The sequence below is a fragment of the Idiotropiscis lumnitzeri genome, chromosome 10 (assembly GCF_059441095.1).
Source record: "Idiotropiscis lumnitzeri isolate Australia: NSW breed Sydney's pygmy pipehorse chromosome 10, RoL_Ilum_1.0, whole genome shotgun sequence".
In the NCBI taxonomy this organism is placed as follows: Eukaryota; Metazoa; Chordata; class Actinopteri; order Syngnathiformes; family Syngnathidae; genus Idiotropiscis; species Idiotropiscis lumnitzeri.
The window spans coordinates 13,724,184-13,739,196 of NC_142400.1; the positions used below are offsets into that span (position 1 = coordinate 13,724,184).

Consider the following 15,013-nt stretch of genomic DNA (forward strand, 5'->3'; position numbering starts at 1 on the left):
CAGACACACAGTGCAAATGGCAGTTTGGTGAGAAGGCCAAGCTCTGCACCCTTGATTTTAAAAAGGTACGTGTTTTTTTTTTTTATACATCATAGACCTGGGCATCTCTGTGATGGAGTTGTTTGCGCATCATTCTTACTGTCGATATTTCTGGATTCAAATCGATGCTTAGGCCTTCCTATGTGGGGTTCGCATGTTCTCCCCGTGCTTACCGTGGTTTCTCCGGGAACTCTGACTTCCTCACAAGTTCTTGATATGTATTGTAGGTTATTTGAAGACCCTAATTGTCCATTAATATTTTGTCTATATGTGATTGGTAACCAGAATAGGCTTCAAGTCACCTGTGACCATAATGAGAAAAAGCAGTACATAGAAATCGGATGAACGAAGGTTTAAGAAGCCTTTAATACGCTCATTCATTCAGGTCATTTCACTCTCAGAGCATATATATATATATTTATTTATTTTTTTCTTGATTATGTTAGGCCAGCAGAGAAGGCCTTGACCACCCACCAATGCCCATCACCATAATGAGGACAAACATTGTAAAAAATGGATGGATCATGCATTCTGCTGCCGTATTTTAAAGTATGGGACTACGATTTAGAGAATGAGGTCAAAGAAAAAAAAACAAAAAGATGGAAGAAAAGATGGGTGAAACTGATTGGGAATCTCAGGCTTGCTTGGAAATGTCATGCACATGCATGGTCTATTTTTTGCATACACGCATGTAAGATAAACACACATTCAAAACAAAACAAAGAGTTCTACAACGCTTCCCATAAAATGCTCACTGGACTTTGTGTCTAAATATACACTGGCGCATTGCCAGTGGAAATTGCTCCTCATCACTCTCCCATTGTCCAATTAATGCTTAGGTCTCTGTTCGACAGCCAGCCAGGGGTTATATTGATTTATTTCTAAATTGACTACTACATTGACTTTGATTTTGCATGTGTACCGAATAAAGTGGCCAATGTGCGAATGTGCTGATTGAGTGTCAATGTGGGTGACGTAAATTAAATAAACTGCCTGCATAAAAAAATAGCTACTCTAATACTCCATTGAGGGCAAACATTTGCCAGTGTTTACAATAAACTCTGAAATTAAAATATTTCTTGATTTATTAATAACTGTATTTTTTTTAAATTATTTGTTTTCATTACTGAGACAGGAATAAACAGGAAATGAGAGAGAAGGGTTAGATTAGTGTGTGGCGTGTTATTTTTTTTCCACTAAAGTAAATCCAATAATAATCCATCTGCAGTTATTACTTTTAATTTCCAACCCTTTCCACACAAAGGGTTAACTCTCACTGTAACCTACATAAATGAGGTTTAGCACACAAAATCTTTTCAACATGTTGAAAAAGTTTGGAACAGGGTTCCAAACTTCCTCGTTACTTAAACACGTGTCATGCTCATGAACATGCTTGTCTAAACACCCGAACATTGCAACGCCTAAGCCTTAATTCAGCAATGAACTATTTGTGCTTTCTCGTGATTTTGTTGAATGCACTTTCTCTGCTCACGCACCTGGTAGCACTGAGGTGCTTGAGCTCCAGTCTCTAAGCAACACTTACAATCTTGGCCTTCCTGGATATTTGTCACTCATTAAACAAAACACGACACGAATCAGCCTCTCAGCTGCAGTTTATTGCTCTGTGAGATCATGTACTACCATTTTTGGAATGTAATTCCAAATTCTCTCTGTGCTAAGAGTGTGTAAAGCTAAAAAAAATGGGGAATTTAGAAAACACCATAAATCAGCTATTGTAGCGTGTTGTCAAGGTGTATCTTCCCTCTATTTTAATCACATGATCACCTCAGTGATGCAAGGAATTTTATTGTCATACCAACACACATTCACACGCGACATAGTAGGACGATACGGGAGGAAATACGACACCCGAGATTCCAAAGGAGATTTATTGCATGATTACCAGGAAGTGCATATACTCACGTGCTGGTAAGTTGCCAAGGAGTGAATATCTTAGCTTAGCTTGATTGCTATTCATTATTTGTTCACTCCCACAGTGTCACACTTCCTCACTTTTCCATTTTTACGTTTTTTTTAAGTCTTAAACAAGCTCAACAGCTGGACAAATAGACCTTATGATGGACTCTATGGTGGCTCTTTTGGGGCAAGGCGCTGACTCCAAGGTGCCTGTCAGCATCTGCGCTGCCTTGTCAAACTCTGAGGCAGTCAATCAGATAGTAAGAGAATGGAATTGCTGAAAAGTAGCAGGCTGTGTTTTTCTGGCAACCTGATCTGGAAAACCACACAGTGTTCCCATCTGACCCTGTCAGACCACTGCTGAGAATCGCAACCGCTAGATCATGTGAATTAAGCTTGGCAGTTGTGCCCTATTGTTCTTGTGATTGCTTATTATTTTTTTTTCTCTGCGTATCTATACCCTTCAGCCCAAATGAATATACATTGAAAGTGACCCGCTTCATTCAGTGCGGTTCTATTCTTGACAAGTCATCTACAGTACTGAAGGAAAGAATTACACCCTTATCAGGTGATTCAAATGGCACTCCTCCGTTGAGTGCAGATGTCCAAAGCAACACCAGTGTCATATTTGTATTTGTGCATCCTTTTGTCCGTTAGCAGGCTACTTCCTGGTGGGTGGCCGATGATAAGCGGACAGCCGGTGCTGGGTGGGGGGTGTTTTGAGGGGTCAAACACTACAATTGCACAAAGCAGTACAGCTCAGTTTAGTTTACCATGATCCAATTTGGATCATTAAACTCGGATCAGATTTATGCTTGTGTGCGAACAGCTACATCAACTACCTCGCACATAATTTGCTGACTTCACAATATGTAACTTCCAGCTTGATTGACACAATTCTATAGTAATCTTGCAAGATTTGCATTTTTTAAAACATGTATTAATGTGTAGGCAGTTATAAACTTGTATGTCAACAAAGTGTTTGTGGTTTAAATTGTGGCACAAGACTATTCATTGCCTAGTACTTTTTTTGGGGGGGCCTGCAGTGATGGATGAGGACATCCTAAGTCCTTACAGTGTGTGGTCTGTTGGTCAGCATTTGAGATGAAACTGAAACAATAGAAATGTCTTTTGTTTTTCTTCCAGGATATCTGCAAGGCTCTTTGGTGCCACCGCATTGGGAGGAAGTGTGAAACCAAGTTTATGCCAGCGGCAGAAGGCTCTGTCTGTGGGCCTGATATGGTGACTTACTATTGGTTTTAATGGTCTTGTAAGAGTTGAAGCGTGTCGGTGATACTACATTCTTATACATTCTTATAATTATAGTCAACTAAAGCACAGCAACAAACGGCTTGCAGGGGCTCCCATTTACGTCTGTTGTACTTTCTTAACATCAATATCTCTGTACGGAAAGAGAGTCAGTTCATGATAGAAACCGTCTGTGACAGAAGTCTGAATTTCAGAATCGGTTCTAACATTACATCCAGGGATTTGAAGCCAGGTCTTTTCTAAATGTGTAACTTCTTCATGAGTTGGTTAATTACTATTTTTGTTTTTAATCTATAAATTTTACACAAATCCATTGGTCACTGACAAAGTATTCACATGACATCTAATCTACCATCCGTGGTTCGGCTGGCTGAATGGATCGCATGTGATGAAGCAGAGAGTGGTGGTAATTGCGAACCTCAGTGAGACCCGACCTCTTGTCTACTTGATCATTTAAAGCACAAGAGTAATGCATTTTTGACAAGCGTTGAAATAAAACAGGGTTCTGGCTTTTCAATTTAGGAGACAAAAGACCCCCAAAGTAGCACTCAATATTGCATGTTTATTCTAAAAGCAAGCATTGATTGATTAATGCATGGTTTCCAGCACTATTTCTAGTCTCGCTGTTTTTAAAGTATCAGTCTCATGTGAAATATATTCTAACGGAAAATTTTATCTGAAGTATATTTGTATGTTGTTTTCCTTTGAGTTAATAAACTGCCGGTGGAGACAGTGAATAAATTGCACAAATTTTCTTCTAATTCTAATCTCTGCCTTTTACCTTTTTCAGCTTTAGTTGACATTTATTTCCAAGACTTATGAACCATGTTTAAAATTTGAATGGTATTGAATGATGCGTTGACAATGCATCTTCAAAATGCATTTATCATCGTTTCCAGTGGTGTCGAAGGGGCCAGTGTGTGAAACACGGTGATGAGGGCCCGAGACCCCAGCACGGCCAGTGGTCAGAGTGGTCGACTTGGTCTGTCTGCTCGCGAACCTGCCAGTGTGGTGTCACCTATCGAGATCGGCATTGCAATAAACCCAGGTGAATGCTAACTCAATACTCAACACTCCCATGCTTTCAGGTACAGTGAACAAAAGCATCACAAAAACCACAAACATGTCATAATTGGCTTATCTAAGGTTAAACTAAACTTTTTTATAAAATGGGAACCATAGGTAGATTGGCTTGGTAAGCATCACAGTCCCGTGTTTTGCAACCATTACTGTGACAAGACACCAATTTTATGAGACAAATTTCACAGGACACCACCAAACACAAAATATGACTGCTGAAATATTCTTTTAGTTTACTTAGAAATGTACTACTCAATGTAAAATCTGGGCATGTTGAACACAAAGCTGAAAAACTGGCAGTAAGCCATGACTTATTCTGTTTTACGAGCTGTCTTCAAGACATCAAATCATTGACCGGTTGATTGCTTTTGCCGTAGCTTTCAAATACAAACAAATATGCAACATAACGAACACATTTGGATAGTTTCCTCCTCTCTGGCTTTTTAAGATGATTCTGTCTGTACTATATACTATTTGCTCCTGTGTGCGTCACATAGTGTGTCGCATGTGCTCCTATCACTTAGTCGCTTGCTCATAAATCACTTGGGGAATATTTGCATAGCTACTCAGGCATGGGACCTTCAATCAAAAGCTGAGGCCTCCTCTTTATCGGGTCTTGCCAAGGTTCTGACAAATGATGCCTTAAAGTAGACAGAGACAGGAGGTGGGGGGGGGTCGTGTTGGAGAGAAGACAGATATAGGCAAAGATAGAAAGGATTAGTGGGTGAGAAAATGGTGACAGATTAATGTTTTTAGACGATGAAATGTGGCGATCCAAAGCTGGAAACATAAGAAAGGGAGCTTAAGAGTAAAGAAAACAAAAAAGTGACAGTGGGTTTATATAGGATGTAACTGAAAAATCATTTTCCCGGGGATACACACCTGTGAACGAGAGTACTCAAGGAGGCAAACACTAATTTAGACATTGAAACTGTTCATCAGATGATTTGAAAGAATTGGGGCACTGTTCATGATCTGAGTTTGGATTCCTGTTGCAGACCGGCTTATGGAGGAAAGTTCTGCGAAGGCCCCTCTCGGTCGTATAAGCTGTGCAACACCCATGATTGCCCCTCGAATGCCATTGATTACAGAGCGCAGCAATGTGCGGAGTTCAACAGCAAACAGTTCAGAGGATGGCACTACACCTGGAGACCATACACACGAGTGGATGGTAAGGTGATATTTTCATTTCACACCCAATATTGTGTTAATTCCATGTTGAATAGGCAATTGGGCAAAAGAATGTCCTAGTAACTTTGTCTATATTCTGTATGAAATTCATAAGAATGAAAGAATTGACTTGGCTTTTTCTGAGAAACTGCAGTCAAACGTGAAAAGTTGAACGTATCCTCTCCAACCAGATCAAGATGTGTGCAAGCTTTACTGCTTTGCTGAAGGTTATGACTTCTTCTTTGGCCTGGCCAGCAAAGTCAAGGACGGTACACTTTGCTCACAGGACAGCTCTAACGTCTGCATTGATGGCCTATGTGAGGTAATCATTTTCTGTCTTGTGTCAAACTTTGAGACTTGTTTGCAATATAATCATGATGTGTTGCCGCATACCGAATACCAAACTAGAAGGGAATTGCACTCATGACATTTTTTCCCATTTCACAGTTGATTTAAATGCACTGATTAAGTAAATACACAATGAGGAATGAATATGACAAATGGGGTTTTGCTCAACAGAGAGTGGGCTGTGACCGTGTGTTGGGGTCCTCAGCTGTGCTTGATGTTTGCGGAGTGTGTAAAGGAGACAACTCCACCTGTAAGACCTACAAAGGGCAGTACACAAAGCAGCATCATACTAACCGTAGGTCACTTTTGTATCAAATCTTTTGGAAGATTAGATGTCATCTATCGAGATTTTATTATTTGGTGCTCAATTTGTATGATATGGTAAATTACCTTTTGGTTCGAAATGATCTTGGGCTTTTCTTAGTTTACTTATCACATTATGAGAATTTACAGCAGCACTTGTCATATTTGCTTATTTGGGAAACTAAGACAACATTGCAGTAGGACACTGCAGTTTTATTTCATCCACAAAATTCAAAACAAACAATACATGTTATTCATTTTAGACTTTTACATGTGTAGTTTTATACAGTTATACTGTTTTCATGTTTATTTAAAAATGTTTTAATGAATTTTCATTAAATATGACTTTTTAAGAGGTACTGTAGAGTAACTATGATTTTAAAACACACCAATTATTATTTGGCTTTTCAGCACCAATCCTTCACTGCCCTTTGATGATGCACTGGCAGAGACCATCTCGATTTCCCTTCTTTTTCTGCAACATCCTGACGTATATTTTACTGTGCTTTCTCACAGAGTACTATGGTGTGATCACCATTCCAGCAGGGGCTCGCACTATTCGTGTGGTAGAACTTAATACATCAAGCTCCTACTTGGCGATCAGGGACACCCAGAAGCGTTACTTTCTGAATGGGCATTGGACGGTGGACTGGCCAGGCAGACATCCCATCGCGGGAGCCATTTTTGAATATAAAAGACCTTACAACAGACCAGAGAGCCTCATATCATCTGGACCTACGAATGAGACACTGGTCGTTGAGGTAATGAATTGGACTTCTATGATGGTTTTATGTTTCAGTTATCGTACTTAAAAGTTATTTTGCACTTTTCAGATATTGTTGCAAGGTGTGAACCCAGGCGTCCATTGGGAATACACTCTGATGAAAACTGTTGAAACAAGGAATCAAATCAAACACAATTACACGTGGGCCATCATACGTTCCAAGTGCTCAGCATCATGTGCCGGAGGTACATATACGCACTTTTTACATTAATATATGTATATATGAATTACATTTTCATAATACATTCTTTAAAGATGAAGAAAAGATCCAGCCTTCAACAACAAAGAATTCAAACAATCAACAGTCTGTCATTTTTTTTTCCAGTGCAAAGGGCTCTCAAGCATAAAATTACCATTCTAGGATGGCAACAAAGTGCTAAACTATATAATGAATGAAAAACTGGTTGGAAATCATCAACCATTTTTATTTCTTAAATTAAAATTGTGCATTGCAACAAACTATTACCTGGTCTATAAACATTTTCAGTCGGACAATTTTAAACAAAAATATATGTTTCAGTTCAAACAATAGTCTTTAAGGCCAAGCACTTGATTAATAAATAGGTTGTTTGTGGAGCCTGCCCGATATGAAAAGTCAAATTTGCAAAGTGTGCACTCTGCTCTTGTCAAATTTGTCCAAAATTTGCTTTTGATGAATTGGGACAATCTCTCAAGGCTCACACCCTTGAGGCCTCTAATAAGGCCTTGTGAGTTAATTGGAGAAGTCACCGTTCCCATCATTACTTAAGAAACATTAGCTGCTCCTCGATGGGGCAATGTGCTTCCCTTTACACACACACAACACGCACACACACGCGCACCCCCCCACTAACGAGCAAGCACACACATGCAGGCTCTGACCAGTGGCTTTTGTCCCACAGTGGCCCACTAATAACAACATGCCACTCTTACACACATTCTCATCCCTGTTCTAATCACATAAGTAGCCTGATAATTTAAGGTTGGTGAAGTGTGCTGTGCATTGACTCATTCTCCAAGTCTCTATAAAACATGCATTCATGTGTGTGTGTACTTGCTGACTTTAATGAATGTGAACGAAGCCCCCGCAATGTTGAGTTTTTATTGATCGATCTGGTTAAAGCTCCTCCCACTGGTCTCTTACAGTCCATAATAGCCACCTCTATCTCTTTGTGTCCTGAAGGTAGGCTACGTTGTGGCCTTTGTCATATTAAAGAGTGAAACAGACATTTATGGGTTGACCTTGCTTCAAGAAAAAACAAACAAAGGTAGTTCCATACAAAATCAAATCAATCAACTGCAATCCTAGCAGATCTGTGGTTGGAGGAGCAGGGCATATATAATAATTTCTTAGTTTATTTTGGTTTTGTTTTGTTTTGTTTTATGAGTGCTTGAGACATTTCTTTGCATATATTCAAAAAGGGCCGTCATGGTTATGACGCAATGTAATTAATATGATAACATCCAACCAGGTTTCTTTTTGTACCGTGCTTTGTACTAAATTCTGGTGCATTGAATGATAATAATGGCAACTTTTTCCCATACAGGCCGAATGAACACCAAGCCAGCATGTTACAAAGACTTGCGAGTGCAAGTGAATACGTCGTACTGTAATCCTAGAATGAGACCAACTACTGGAATAATGCCTTGCAGCACCCAACCATGCCCTGCCAGGTGAGTCCTTAGCAGAAAATTGCGGTGGCGCTCAACAACAACTACTGTATCGTCAGTATGTCAAAAGCTGTTTTACACTTTTTCTCCGGTAAATTGGAGCATTAGAAGCGTAACGGCAGAACGTGGGATTTATTTGCTTGCCTTTTTAGACAGAATCACCAAAGTGGGACTTAAGATAATTGTAAATATTCTAATAGTAATTATTAATTAATAATCATTCATTCAGTGGGGCAGCTACAAACTGCTGGTGCTAGTGATGAACTTAAAATTACAATAATGGCTTTGACTGTACAATAATGTCTCTAAAATCAGTGCATTGGAATAGAGCAATTTAATGCGTCAAAAAATAAATTAGTCATAAAATGATGCAGTGGTATTACAACAATACGCATTGCACACACACTAACAGACACGCACACATTTTTTTTTTTTTGAATAAGCAGCAGTCACCAAACTTTTTCGTGCCTTTCGCCATTTTCATTCACGAATATATTTAAAAAAATAAAATCACAAAAAAAAAACCCTCACAGAGGTTGAATACTGTCTATTGTGGGTTAGCAAGTATAAATGACTTTTCCCAGTAATAGTCTTCCAAATCCGTTTCAGGTTGCTGTCATAAAACTTTAACTGGACAGGCGGATATTACATTTAATTTGAAGTATAGTTATCAAGTAAGTTAGCGTCACCCGATCTCAAATTTTCTGGATCACTGACTACAGTATGTGGAACAAATGCAATGCACTTCATTTGTAACTTGAGGGAATATTAGAAGTTGTGATGTCATTTTGCTTGCAACCTATGCTGAAGAAAATGCATGCGCTTCAAACTTAGGTCGTTGCATTCTATTAGTTCACCACTTGATGGCATTAATACTACACACTGTCCCTTTAATAATAATGCGTAAAAACAGTAAAGTTAACTGTAAACGCACTTAGCTTTAAAAATTATCTTGTATGATTGTTATTGTTTTGTGTATGACAGCAATATATATATATATATATATAAATATATATATATATATATTTATATTTCTTTATTATTTCATATGAAAAGAATTCCACTGTAATTATTAAGAAAGTAAACAGCGTGTTGTTTTTTTTTACTAGTTTTGATTTTTACATGATGCTGGGAATGTGATCCAGATTTGAATGTGCGTATGAATGTGCGTATTATATTGCATAATACAAAATGTGTGTTATGGCACTTTTTATTTATTATGAAACCACAAAAAAAGACAAAAACAGTGCGCTTGAGTAGAATCTGCTTGAGATGAGATATGTACAACATAGATGCACGTAAAAATACACCATCAGTGGAAAGCTTCCCTCATCTGTCAGCTGTGGTCTGCACAGTGTCATGAAAGGTTAGGTGCAGAGCAGAGAGAACATTGATGGATGACACACTTGGGATGAGACTAGTTCTAACGAGCAAGTAACATGAAAATGTTTCAGGAAAATATCTCTAAATCCAGAAGAACAAGACATTGAAATTAGATTGGGTAGATTAATATGGATTTACAAAATATTTTAATCAACGTAATGATTAATTTTTAGCTATTGGTGCAAAAGTAGTTAACGTGAACTTGAACTCACTGAGGCCGAGAGAAGACGAAGACTGTCAGGAGGCATTCTCTTTTCAATGTTTATATTCTTTTAATTACATTTGACAGCCAAAAACACAGTATGGTTTAAAAGCAACACAAATTTAAGAATACAGTTATAAAGAATAGCGTGGCATAGCATTTAACATACGAGAGTGAAGCTTTTTTTTTAAACTAAATGTGTATAGTGGGGTCTCATAATAATGTGGCCTCTACTGAAGGATTGTGTGACTTTTACCCTAACCTGTAAAAATTAAGCAAATTTATGCGCATGCGTATTTAGTGAAATATGTCACTAACTGAGATACCAAGCAGATTCGATGCACTGGTGGTATTTGCGCATGAGGTAATATGCGTACATATTTGGCTGAAAGGTTGCCCACCTCGATGCAAATTAGCCTCAATGATAAACATTGTCTAATTCACTCACACCAGTTCTACACGCTGTTTGAGTGAAGCAAATAAAATCTACAGAAAGCTGTTGTAAAATTGGCTCTCCTTGCTGGAAGCCACTTCTTTGAGTATAATTTGTGATTAAGACTTTAAGACGGGGCAAATGAAGTCTAATTAAAGGTGCTATTAGCGGCCATGGCCATCATCACATGGCAGCTGTAGTTAGGAATACATGAATTGAAGCTATTTGTTGGTTTACCAAGTGCTTCTCCGTAGCTATTATCACATTCATGAAATTGAAGAGTAGCAGATCAGTGCTAGTCTCGATGGAAAATCCCGAGTTCATCCAGTCCGAGACAAACACAAGATCAATGATTTTAGGAGACCTGGACCTTCAAAATGTGGTCTTGAGTGGGAATTCATTGCAGATATATTAGACGTCCATCTCTAAAGAATTACACAATTTATTTATCTTTAACAGCTGCTGTTGAAGCTTCTGTTCCTTTGGGGCTCTTCTCTAAGTACTCCTACGTGGTTCCTTAGCTGTGGTCTGCAATGTTAGCCAAATACTTGTAAATAAAGTGGACACTGCTGAAAAGCCGTGCCTTTATAAGTGAGAAGATTTAACTGATTCACTGACCTCATTTTGGCTGTGGATATCTGAAAAGAATTGATGCAGTGTTTTTGGCCATGTTGTGATCAAGATATTGCATTTAAAAAAAACTCTTGATCAAGAACATGACCGACATTAAAAAATGTGCCTCTGATGTGGCAAGTCAATGTGCTGGACCGTCTTCTTGTGAGAACGCAAATTACATTTTATGAAAATGAATATCTAAATAATTCATCAGGAACCGTGTCCACCAACATTCTCTATCATTAAACATGAAGTGTAAAAATATCGAAGCAGATCAGGGCTTTTTTTTTTTTCACGCGAATGCCTCTCAGTTTTCGAACAAGCATCATTAGAGAATCCTGCCTGATAATTATTTTTGGCTGACATACTATATGAAATGTTCCTGAACGCTCCAACAAGTTTACAAGCAATGGTTTGATTTTGATTCATGAATTACAATATGTTCTAGTACGTTGTTGTTCAAACTTTTATAACTGGGATTCGTTTTCAGAAGCAGGGAGGAAATGGCGGTTGGATGCCGTACTTTGCTGGGTGACCATAATGGTCTGTTATAAAGAGGAAAATCTGAAAACATATTTAAAACCTTATTATCTGAAAACTGGAGAAATAAATGTTTTGGGCCTATCCCAGTTGTGTACACAGTGACTTGCGATTTGTAATGATATTCATCATTGATTCTTTTTTTTTTTTTTTTTTTTAATTAATAACATAGAGCATGGAAATATTTCCCATCTTTTTGACACAAGGAAAATATCAGATCACACCACCTAACAAAAACACTGAAATAATGCTCTTGTCTCAAATTATTCACAAATGGACTTGGTCAGTGTGAGTTCAGAAACTCAGAAAAATCTCTAATATTCCTGGCACTGTGTGGAAAACATATTTGGCCTTGTACCCTAATAACTGGTTGTGCCACCCTCAGCAGCTCAAGTGAAGTCAAGCTTGAGTATGGTCAGTGAAAATCAACGCAGGTTTAAAAAAAAATGTGATCAGTCACGATTGATTCAAGATTTTTTAAGGGCCATGTCGCTTTGAATGTTTGTTTTTTTTTCGTAATTAATATAATCACCATTCAGAAACTGCATTTCATGTTTACTTGGGTTATATTTGTCTGATATTTACATTTGGTTGATGATTTTAAACATTAAAGTGGTGTAACTATGCGAAAACAGGAAGCATTTGAGAAGGGGAAAAATACTTTTTTTGTTGTAGCGCGTAGCTGCACTCAACTCAACTGGGACACTGCAGAGGTATTCATTGACCAATATGTTTGTTATTGTGGTTTAAGTTTGCATAGATGTGCAACTCAACTCCACCATACTGCGTGCTGTCTAAATATTCCACTACCCCATTGAGCCAAGATAACCAAAGCCATTTATATGAATGGAGTTCAATTTTATACCACAGCAAACAGTAATAAATTCATCCCTCTCTAACAAGTTCTACCAAATCACGCTGAAAAAAGAAAACATCAAATGAACTTAAAATTCATGATGGTGACGGTCGGCCAGATCTGGGAAGTTTTAAGTAAATCAAACTCAATTTAAAAAAATCTGCTGGTCCAAATGAAAAGATTACGATTTGGTGACTTGCTGTAAATTTATATTACATCAAATAAAAAGAATACATAGAACCATAAATATTAATTAAATATGTTTGCTTAAAATGGACAAACAATTTGAAAAAAAAACATTAAATGTATGACAGCTGTTGTATATTTTATTATATTTTATTTTTTTAAATTTTTTTTGGAAAAGCTGTTATATATTTCCTTGTCAGTTTTTCCGACATTCCTTATAATAACATGTTGTACTGATGACATGTTGAGTGGATTTTACGAGGGTGATCGGGATATTGAGAAGATTTGGGAGTGAGAGAAAATGACAAACCCTGTGATGACAGATTAAAACACTTAAAGTTTGAGGTCACGAGGTGTATTGCCAGCTTGCTTTTAATTAGTCTCTTAACAAACATTAAGTAGTCATCCAGTAAGGATGCACATGGGTGTTTCACAATAAACAAACAATGGGTTTTAAGAGTTGTGAGTCAAAGACTTTACTTAAGTAGGCTTAAGTAAATATGATAAATCAAAAACACATGTGGTGATGTTTACCTCGAGCAGGGATGAGCGCTGAGATAAGAAAAGGAGGGTTTCAAACACATGGCTTTCAATTCCAGTTAAAAAGCTTTGAGTTTGGATTGTTTTGACTTTCCTCTGAAGTTAGCCAGCCATGAACAAATTTGGTGAGTTAAGCCTGTGGGCTATACTTCATGCAATGTGTCAGGTGTCATGACAGCAAAAAAAAAAAAAAAGTCATGATTACAGGCGTGGATTATCTTTCTTGTCAGTACTCTACTACTTTTCTTTCAACTGTCGCGGGATTATTGTTCATTGTTGTGGTAACAAGGTATAGGAATTTTCGGCTCAGGCCTTTCTGTGTTGTGTTAAGCGTTGTACAAAATAAATGGATGGATGGATCATCATGGACACAAGACAACCAACATGTCTGTTGAAAAAATTCTAATTATGAAGTGTTTTCTGAAATGATAATCAATGCTGTCTATTTTTTAATATGTGAATATTTTAATATAAATAACTTGAAGTGGGAATTTCTTTTTCCTAACTTTGCTGTGTCAGCTTTGTCACTAGTGTGCCTTTGTCTACAAATGACAAGGTAATCTCCAGTCTCACTGAGAACCAGAAACAACTGAAGAGTAATTTGCATGTAAAACGAGTACCACATGCAGGTTTACCATCAGATTATCATTGTGGTGGATTTTTCTGTCATTTTGAAGTAGTATATCAAAAAGCGATCAGTTTGTGCAATTAGTCAAAATATTTGTTTGTTTTTTTTGGGGGGGGGTTGTTCTTTTTTGTTGACCCCTTGCACCCACCTCACACCTCACCCACCAAGTTTTATAGAACTAGCACCTCCAATTGATGACATTTCTTATCAAACAAATGCCATAATATTCAACAATTTCATAAAATATCTCTTTATAAGAAATAATATGTTCTGTTTTTACTCAGTGTTTGACAGGAGTACCTTCATCACTGAAACAAAATTGTGTAGTTATCATTTGTGAATTCCAGCCAAATGAATAAGGGATTTGGAGGCTGGCCTTGTTGACTCAGCAGGCAATGTTGTGTTTTCCCAGCTGGTCTGTGGGGGCATGGGGAGCATGCAGTCATAGCTGTGGAGGAGGGGAGCAGACACGGCAGGTCCAATGTGTCCAAAGAAGTCAGACCAAAGATGTCACCCTTGCTGACTCTCAGTGTTCTCCGCTGACGCCGGCCACGAGGCAGGTGTGCAGCACCCACAGTTGTCCACCAGCTTGGACGACGAGCCCGTGGTCACAGGTGAGCATCTGTTATTGATATGTGAAACTCACCTTGACATGCATGGTATCAGTGTGCCAAATTGATGTGAGACAAGTAAAAAAAGGGAGACCAACATTTTTCTCTATGTAGAAACACAATTCTTTCTGCAATAATTTCTGCGCATTCAGGTCTTAGAGCGTGAATACACCGGGAATTCACTTTGTTTTATGACTATGATCTCAATAGGTTTAAAGAAGCAGCGTACCTCACAGAACTGGGTTAGTGAAGTCTTGCCAGGTCTTTGATCATGCTGAAACGCACAAGATATTCTTATTGGTTGACAGTCCTTCACAGTGTTGTGAAGTTTCATTCATCATGGCACTACGCTTTGATCTTTGATCATTTCTTGTGTCCTGAGAAGCTTGTTTCCAGCATTATGTTTGTCATGTTATGTTGGTATGCGTATCGCTCTGGCCGAGCCAAAACCTCATAAGT

General features: G+C 38.1%; 1 protein-coding gene across 1 annotated transcript in view; it reads left to right on the forward strand.

The window, feature by feature from the left end:
• Positions 1–15,013, forward strand: part of adamts16 (ADAM metallopeptidase with thrombospondin type 1 motif, 16) — a 37,226-nt gene that overhangs the window by 19,071 nt on the left and 3,142 nt on the right. The window contains exons 10-19 of the mRNA XM_088306805.1: positions 1–65; positions 3,103–3,198; positions 4,125–4,273; positions 5,304–5,476; positions 5,667–5,797; positions 5,995–6,118; positions 6,643–6,887; positions 6,960–7,095; positions 8,437–8,563; positions 14,356–14,557. The exon at positions 1–65 is cut by the window's left edge and continues 89 nt beyond it. Of these exons, the coding sequence (XP_088162931.1) occupies positions 1–65; positions 3,103–3,198; positions 4,125–4,273; positions 5,304–5,476; positions 5,667–5,797; positions 5,995–6,118; positions 6,643–6,887; positions 6,960–7,095; positions 8,437–8,563; positions 14,356–14,557 (1,448 nt within the window). The remainder of the gene's footprint in view (positions 66–3,102; positions 3,199–4,124; positions 4,274–5,303; positions 5,477–5,666; positions 5,798–5,994; positions 6,119–6,642; positions 6,888–6,959; positions 7,096–8,436; positions 8,564–14,355; positions 14,558–15,013) is intronic.